At 49.3% G+C, this 8,227-nt stretch overlaps 1 protein-coding gene across 1 annotated transcript; it reads left to right on the top strand.

Moving 5' to 3' along the window:
- The first annotated feature begins 6,179 nt into the window (after positions 1–6,179).
- On the top strand, positions 6,180–7,897 carry LOC113889094 (liprin-alpha-1-like). Its single transcript, XM_027535945.1, has 2 exons — positions 6,180–6,295; positions 7,396–7,897. The coding sequence occupies exons 1-2, from the start codon at positions 6,185–6,187 to the stop codon at positions 7,714–7,716; spliced, it is 432 nt and encodes a 143-aa protein (XP_027391746.1). The 5' UTR covers positions 6,180–6,184; the 3' UTR covers positions 7,717–7,897.
- Positions 7,898–8,227: the final 330 nt, after the last annotated feature.

Genomic DNA, 8,227 nt, shown 5'->3' on the forward strand with positions numbered 1-8,227 from the left:
CTTAACATGTACCTCTGAATAGTGTATAGTTTTCACTGGAATCAGTTTGAGTATTGGCTCTGTTTATAATGTTGATATTTCAGTGTGTAGACACCATGTTGCTGTGTGATTTCTGTTTGTCCCACCTAGTCTGTGTTCTTTGCTCTTGCCTTCTTTTAGAAGTATGAAGTGTTTCTCTAGTTCTGTGCTCCTCTGTCAGGTTGTTGGGTGTACATTTGCAGACACAGCGTGTGTTTTACATTCAAGTCTAACTTAGTACTCTTACTGCCTCCCTGACACGACTGTTTCCTCCTTGTCACTGTCACACTTTAAACGGTTAGATATATTTTTGGCATTAACATCATTGTTTTGTAGAGTTAGTATTTACCCTCACAGTTACCTCATTGTTGGTCTTTACTTGTTTTTTATATTTCCATCAGAGACTACTTTTCTTTTTCCCAAAGCACTGCCTTAATATTTTTTTTTAGTTCATGTGTGTGGGTGATGAGTTGTCTCATTTCCATTTGCCCTCAAAGTCTCTATTTTGCTTTCACTTTCGAAGAGAGTTTTTGTTGGATGTAGAATTCCAGGTTGGTGGTTATTTGTTTTTCAGCATTTTACAGATGCCAGTCCATTATCTTCTGACTTCCTTGTTCTTGGAAAGTCAGCTCTCAGTGTTGTTGTGCCGTTAAAAGCCACACCCTTTTTCCTCTGAGTGCTTGAACATTTGCTTCTTGCCTTAGGCACCCACAGAGCTGCTGAAACCAATGTGTGGTTTTCATTTTTGACTCAATGGTCTGATTCTTGAACCAACTCTTACCACTGTTGCTGTCAGTCAGTTCAGTCGCTCCGTGTCTGACCCGTTGCAACCCCATGGGCTGCAGCACGCCAGGCTTCCCTGTCCATCACCAACTCCTGGAGCTTGCTCAAGCTCATGTCCATCGAGTCGGTGATGCCATCCAACCAGCTCATCCTCTGCCGTCCCCTTCTCCTCCTGCCTTCAGTCTTCCCCATCATCAGGTTCTTTTCCAATGAGTCAGCTCTTTGCATCAGGTGGCCAAAGTATTGGAGCTTCAGCATCAGTCTTTCCAATGAATATTCAGGACTGATTTGCATTAGGATTGACTGACTGATTGGATCTCCTAGTAGTCCATGGGGCTCTCAAGAGTCTTCTCCAACTCCCCAGTTCAGAAGCATTGATTCTTTGGCATTCAGCCTCCTTCATGGGCCAACTCTCACATCCATACATGACTACTGGAAAAACCATAGCTTTGACTAAATGAACCTTTGTTGGCAGAGTAATGTCTCTGCTTTTTAATATGCTGTCTAGGTTTGTCATAGGTTTCCTTCCGAGGAGCAAGCATCTTTTAATTTCACCATCTGCAGTGATTTCGGAGCCCAAGAAAATAAAGTGTGTCACTGTTTCCACTGTTTCCCCATTTATTTGCCATGAAGTGATGGGGCTGGATGCTATGATCTTCATTTTTTGAATGTTGAGTTTTATGCCAGCTTTTTCACTCTCCCCTTTCACTTTCACTTTCACTAAGAGGCTCTTTAGTTTCAACCCCTGGAGGCATTTCTTATTCCCCTTTCTGTCTTTTCTCCACCAGGAGGGTCCCCATTTATAGTTTTTAACAACATAGTTTAACAACAGATTCCTTCAATACATTCTATCCCTTTTCCCTCTTATATATATATTGTAACCGATCCGTCCTTCAGTTCACTGATCATCTCTTCAGCTATGTCCAATCTGATGTTAAGCCCAGAGACTGAGTTCTTAAATTCAGTCACTGTTATTGTAAAGTTCTAGATTGGTTTTGATTCTCAGAAATTTTTCCTTTTGTCAAGTATATTTTTGAACAGGTGACATTTGCATCTGATACCTCTAGCATACCTCTGATACGCTGATATATATCTCATACCTCTGGATCTGGTTCAGTTCTTTTTCTCTTGGTCCTGTTTGTTGTTACACCCTCTTTTGCTTCTTTGGTTGCATGTTGGACATTATGTTTGGAAAACCCTAGAGGTTCTGAGTGATGCTGCCTTCTCCAGAGTTTCCTCTGACGCAGACCTCCAGTGGGGACAGAGCTGTCTGTTCACTCAGGGCCTGAGGGACTTGAGGCTTGGGGGTCCTTTTAAGCTCAGTCTCAGCAGCCTTCACCCACCTTCCCCCCCGACCCCAGGGACGAGCTTTCCAGCGTCTCCAGTGTCTGGAAGCCTGGGGTGCCTCCCAGGGCCCCGCGTTCTCGGCAGGTCCTGAAGCCCACCGTCTCTCCTGAGCACCACGAGGTGACTGATAGTCAGCACTCAGCCGGTTTGGGCAGAGTGTTGGGTACGTTTTCTGACATCCGGACTGACTCGTCAGGCCTGCGCTTGTCTCCACAGCCCAAGGAACCCTCCAGAGCTGTGTTAGCCAGCCCCCTCTGCTTGACTTTTTCCCTTCCTTTTCTTCACAGAGTCAGCTTTGCTCAGATGCCCCGAGGGAACGAGCGGCCCTCTCAGTCTCCAGCTCCCTCACTGAGCTTCGCTTTTGTTTGAAATCTTGGATTGTGGCTGCCTAAGGACCTCTTTTAAACCTTATTTAGCTTTTCTAGCTCTTGGTAGGCTGACCTACAAGATGCTTGCGTCTGTCACTGGAAGTGGAGACACCCTGGGGGGGGGTCTTCTGTCATCTGAAGCCACATGTAACAGTCACAGTAATTGTCTTGATCAAGTTAATTTGATACCAGGGAAAACAAGAACCAGGGGTCCTTGCTTGGTACCCATGGTTGTGTTTCTGATCAGAGTCCCCAGCTTGCCTGGGCTGTTTCAGTGCCACGTGAACTTGGGAAGGAGGTGGAGCAGGCGGCCCACGCGGCCTGGAGACAGAGGAGCCGGTCTCCCCTCTGCCCTTGCCCCTGGCGGCCCAGGGCAGGCCTTGCAATGCCGGGCTGCTGGTGGTGGAGGCCAAGGCTGAGGAGGGAGGGGTTACGTGACCTGTATTCTGTGACATGGTCACATGTGGGTTTTCTTTTTCAGTTTGAAAAAATGACTGCTTTTAGTCTTCCCTCCAGTTTCACTTTAAGGTGGAAAATGAAGATTTTATTCGTAAAGTTGAGCACAGTGACCTTACAGTCTTTTTGAAAGCAACAGTTGATGTTTTAAGAACACATCTCAGAGAACTCCAGTAGATAAAGCTAAAAAAAGAGAACGTGTTCAGGGTGAACTGCGGGCGGGACCCCAAACCGTACCCTGTCTCTCCCAGAGTGTGTAATTGGTGAGATGGGTGGATATAGGACCCCAAGCACCCTGGGGACCGAGGTCTTCAAATGACAGCAGAGGGCCGGGCTGAGCCAGGAGCAAGTGGCCTGTGCCCTGGCGAGTGGAGAACCGCGAGGGTGGGAGTGGAGCCAGGAGAGGGGTGGGAGACTCAGGTGGGGTCTGGGAGGCGCTGGCTGTCGCGGCTCGAGGCAGGGACACCCCTGAACCTCCACCATGCAGTCCCCACGGGGCAGAGTCATCTGGCAGCCGAGGGTCGAAGTAAAGAGGGCGAGTTCACAGCAGGTTGAATGAACCCCTGTACCCACTGTGGGTTCATTTTAAGTGCCTGGAGTGAGGTTGGTCAAGCCCTTGCTGAGCTCGAGTGAGGGAGTCCGACAGGGAGGACCGAGCTCAGGGTGAAAGTGAGGGGCAGCTAGCGTGGTGAGTCCTCCTCAGCTGAGTGGGTTCTGGGGACGCCCTTGAGTTCAGGGCTGCCCTTTCAGTAGCCTCACTGGAGGCTTGTTTGGGGGGTAGAGGGGGCAGAAGCCCACTTAGAAGACGTGCTCATTCCCAGGGGTGGTGGTTTCTGAAGGAGTTTATACTGGTTGGTTTGACTGTGACCCAGTACCTTGCAGGGTCGTATTTGACAGGGGGCCTGAGCTGTGGGCACAGCCTGCCTTCTCCTGCACTGCACACTCAATTGTTGTCTTTTTGGCAGCCCCTCCCCCCTCTCTGCACCCTTGACAGTGGACCTGAGCCCAGCCCCCCTGTTGCCACGGAGCCCCTTGTGACCGAGTGGGTTCCAGTTCTGGGCTCCTGGGAGATGTGCTGGAGGCGGAGCCTTCATGCCATTTGGTGGTCATAGTGTGAGAGCAGTGGTCATAGTGTGAGAACGGTGTGTGTGAGAGTGGTGTGTGAGAGCAGTGTGTGTGAGAGTGGTGGTCGTAGTGTGAGATTGGTGGTGATAGCTCGGTAGCCGAGGTATCCTACTGTGAAACAGCGGTTGCCCCCGAGTCGGGGGCTGCCCCTATCCGCGAGGATGGGTCGCAGAAGGGCCCGCCTTTGGGTGTTATTCCAGCGCTGCAACCCCAAGGCAAAGGCGAAGACTAGGAAGGACTTGGCCTCGGCCCACGTCCTGGAAGCAGAGCGGCCTGAGGTGAGAGCAGCCGGGGCTGGGCCCGTCAGATTGGCCCTCACCCGGCGAAGCATTGGGGTTGTGTTTCATTTTGTTAGCATGGTTGTGGGCCCTGCCGGCCAGGGCATTCTGGCCTTAGTGGGCAGGATCGACCCCAGCAGGTTTACCTTCTAAGAGGTTGTGCAGTTGCTGCATGGAGGATGGGCGGGGGCCCCACAAGAAGGGAAACACTGGCTGGAGAAGTCACTGGGGCACATGGACTGAGCTATAGAGTCAGTCCTTGAAGCAGAAAGGGTAAGGCCCTTAATGTCTCCCTTCTTGCAAAGAAAGGATATACGGGCTGGAGGAATCTCTGGGGCGTGAGGATCGAGCTAGAGAGTCAGTCCTTGAAGCAGAACGGCTAAGCCCATTAATGTCTCCCATGTTACAAAGCACAGACCAGTGTGTCCAGTATTTTAATGACAGGTACCTACTGCTTACGTGTATGACATACACCCTCATAGCTACACATGTCTACTGCATGCCTCTTACAAGTGCTGGGCACTGTTCTGGGTGCTGAACACTCAGTATGTAGTAGTGGATACGTAGCCCAGGATTTTTTTAATTTCTGCAAAAAAAAAATAGAAGAACGAAAGACTCCGTGTGGTTCAGTTTGAGCAAGTTCACCACGTGGACGGCCCCGCATGCACGCAAATTGTGGTAAAGTACATATAACATAAATTTAACATTTTAACCAGTTGATTGAATGACTGGGTGGCTTCTGTGGAGTCAGGCTAACAGATGGCTTTGAGGCGCCATCTGCCTTTTTCCCAGAGGAACACTCCAAAGCCTCGTGGCCTTGTAGACCTTCCTTTTTTTCTTCACTCTCCCCAGTGGCTCCAGGTCTGTGTGTCGTTTAAGAATCTCTTTATCCACTTTGTTGTTAGGTTTACGTTTTGGAAAGTTTCTCAAATGTCCCTGGGTCTTGAGAAGGCAGGCTTGGATTCCAGGTTCTCTCCTGCCGCGTGCCTGCCAGGTCAAGGTGGAGGCTGAAGGCCGGTCTGAGTTGTGGTGGTCTGTGTGGTCTTGGGGTCAGTGGACCCCTCTTCTCTGGAGGGGCATGGAGATCCTTTGTGTGGAGCCTGGAGAGACTTGACAGGGTCAGTCTTCACAGTCTCACTCTCTTTTTAATTTATGTTTGCATTTAGTTTCTCATTTAACTGTTTTCTAGGAATTTCCAACTCCCGAAGGATACACCTACAGGGAGCAGCTTTGTAAAGCCAAAGAGGAAATCGCTCAGCTGAAAGCTGAAAGAAACAACATCAGGGTCAGTAGGGGGATTCTCACGTGTTGACATTTTCCCCGCGGGGGTCACCGCTGGCCTCCGTGTGCTGTCTTTAAACTTTGTCTGATTTTCAAGTCATTTTCCACATCTTACCACTGAACAGACCAGGGTGGATCAGTTCTGAGTTCTCATACCTTGCTTCAAATTTCTGATGAGAGCTAATGTAATTTTAGTACATATGAGGGGGGAGTTCTCTTAACTTACATTTTTGTCCATGCTACACTTTGTGTGGGATCTTAGTTCCCCGACCAGGGGTTAAAACCCATGATCCTTGAAGAAGTGTGGAGTCTTAACTACTGGGCCCCTGGGGAAATCCACTCTAACTCTCGACTGAACTGGCAGGATTCCGACGTGCCTTAGCATGTTTCTGGCTATAGCGTGAGGCTGAGAGGAGTTATCGGCCCGGAGTTCGAGCATGAGGTTGAAGGTGTTCCTTTGGCCCTGCCCTGCAGCTGCTGCTGGAGCACCTGGAGTGCCTGGTTTCGCGACATATTCCACCCGTCGGGATGACAGCAGGCAAGCGGCAGGCGCAGTCCCCAGCCGGCATGAGGAGTGAGGTGGAGGTGCTCAGGGCGCTGAAATGGCTCTTTGAACACCACAAGGCCCTGGACGAGAAGGTACCAGCCATCCGGCCGTCCTGGATTTGTACACTTGCTGCCTTGTTAGGCGGATGATGCACGTATTTATGTAACTAGTTGACTTTTGAGCGTCTTGAATTCTTGTATATACATTTTTTTCTGTAAGAGTCAGAGTTTTATATGGTTAAAAAGCGTTGCCTGCATACATGCTCAGTCGTGTCCGAATCTTTGCAACCCTGTGGACTGTAGCCCACCATGCTCCTCTCTTCATGGGGCTTCCCAGTCATGAATACTGGAGTGGGTGGCCATCTTCTACTCCAGGGAATCTTCCTGACCCAGGGATCGAACCTGCCCTCTTGCATTGGCAGGCGGATTCTTTACCACTGAGCCACCTGGGAAGCCCCCAGTTAAAAAGTATTAGTTGGCATGAATGTCTCAAGATCTATTATATTCTGTATATCAATTTGCAGTAAAAAACTGGGTAATAATTAATTTAGGAGAACATTTTGTTCTCTCAAACTTAGAATTTAAAGCTGTTAACAAGCAGATTCTCTTGACGTTAAGATCAATGAGAGACATTCAAGGTATTCTGTGACAGTATCCATGTATTAGGGTGAGTATACACTAAGAAGTGTACTAACGTATATACACACATCAACACACAGTGACTCGGCCCCTTTGATTTGAGTTGAGAGCGTGATTACGAGTAGCACTCGAAAGGTGTAGTTTGTTAGAAGAAGAATTAGGTGCCACACATAAAGAGGTAAGTTTGATCAGTCTTTGTGTAATTTCCGTGAAGGGTTTGTCATTTGAATCCTTTCATTTTAAAAAAGAATGAAGGCTGTAGTGGTGGGCATCAGATGTTATTTATCTTTCTGATTGAGGACCCGCCCACCAGGGTTATTTTAATGACTAGTAAACTAGACTTGTGGCTCAGAGTTGCAGGATCTCTTAAGTACCCCTTTGTCCAGTAGAAGACAAATTCTGACTCTAATCACCTGGTGGTATTCGGGATGGATAGCATCACCATGTATTTTCTTTTTATGTTGTGTTTTCAGTTTAGAGTTGAGTTTTCCAGGTGGAGTTTTGCTGTCTTTACTTATTTCTTTACTCTGATCCAATTTTTTTGGTTTTAGCAGATGATTCTTTCAGAGGAGAATAACCAGGAAAAGATACTAACGGACAGGGTGCTTGATGTACATCATGAGCAAGAAAACATGCCAAGCGCCAATGGAAAGGCAAGTCCTTGGTCTCGCTCTCTGTCTGGTTCTCGTCTTACCATCCAGTCTGTGCGGGGCTGTTGGGACCTCTCACCGATGCACCATGTAGGTCTGAGTGGCCACGAGGGTCCTGTGAGCTCCCAGAGCGCAGAAGGCAGTTTTGACCTCACAGATTGCCCGGAAGTACTGTGTTCCCTCCCTCCCAAAACCAGGCTGTGTAAGGCTTCCTTTCCCCCTTAGAGACCCTCCGACGGCTCTCTAAGCCACAAGGAAGACATGGTTAAGAAGATGGAGCTCCAGGAAATCATAGAGAGGCAGTTGCGGGAGCAGAGCCAGATGGAGGAGCGCCTGGCAGCCCTCTCTGCCCACGTGAAACATCTGGAGGAGGACCTGGACACGGCCAGGAAGGACCTCCTCAAGTCCAAGGACGTGAACAGAAAACTTGAACGGGACGTCAGCGAAGTGAGTGACTGAAGCTGTGTCTGTTGTCCTGAGGTGGAATGTGGGTTTCTTGTTCTCCCGGGGATCTCAGCCTTGGGATGGCTGCGTGAGTAAGAGCAGAGCACTGGAGAGACCACAACTGGCTGCCTCCCTGCCTCCGCGTCGAGGTCTCTGGGGTAGAAGAGGCCTGGTCCAGGCGGTCCATTGGCAGTGGACCAACATGAGGGCAGCCCTGACGCTGTGCCGCACCCTGGGTGTGGACTCCTCATTTCCACAAGTTCTAGGGGGCCCACTGTGTTCCTTTTTTAAA

The sequence above is a fragment of the Bos indicus x Bos taurus genome, unplaced genomic scaffold (genome assembly GCF_003369695.1).
Source record: "Bos indicus x Bos taurus breed Angus x Brahman F1 hybrid unplaced genomic scaffold, Bos_hybrid_MaternalHap_v2.0 tig00003508_arrow_arrow_obj, whole genome shotgun sequence".
Classification (NCBI taxonomy): domain Eukaryota; kingdom Metazoa; phylum Chordata; class Mammalia; order Artiodactyla; family Bovidae; genus Bos; species Bos indicus x Bos taurus.

Excerpts from the sequence above, each read along its gene's own strand:
- LOC113889094 (XM_027535945.1), top strand. The coding sequence starts at position 6,185 with ATGACAGCAGGCAAGCGGCAGGCGCAGTCCCCAGCCGGCATGAGGAGT. Across the intron at positions 6,296-7,395 it reads ACAAGGCCCTGGACGAGAAG|ATGATTCTTTCAGAGGAGAA; the intron begins GTACCAGCCATC and ends TGGTTTTAGCAG.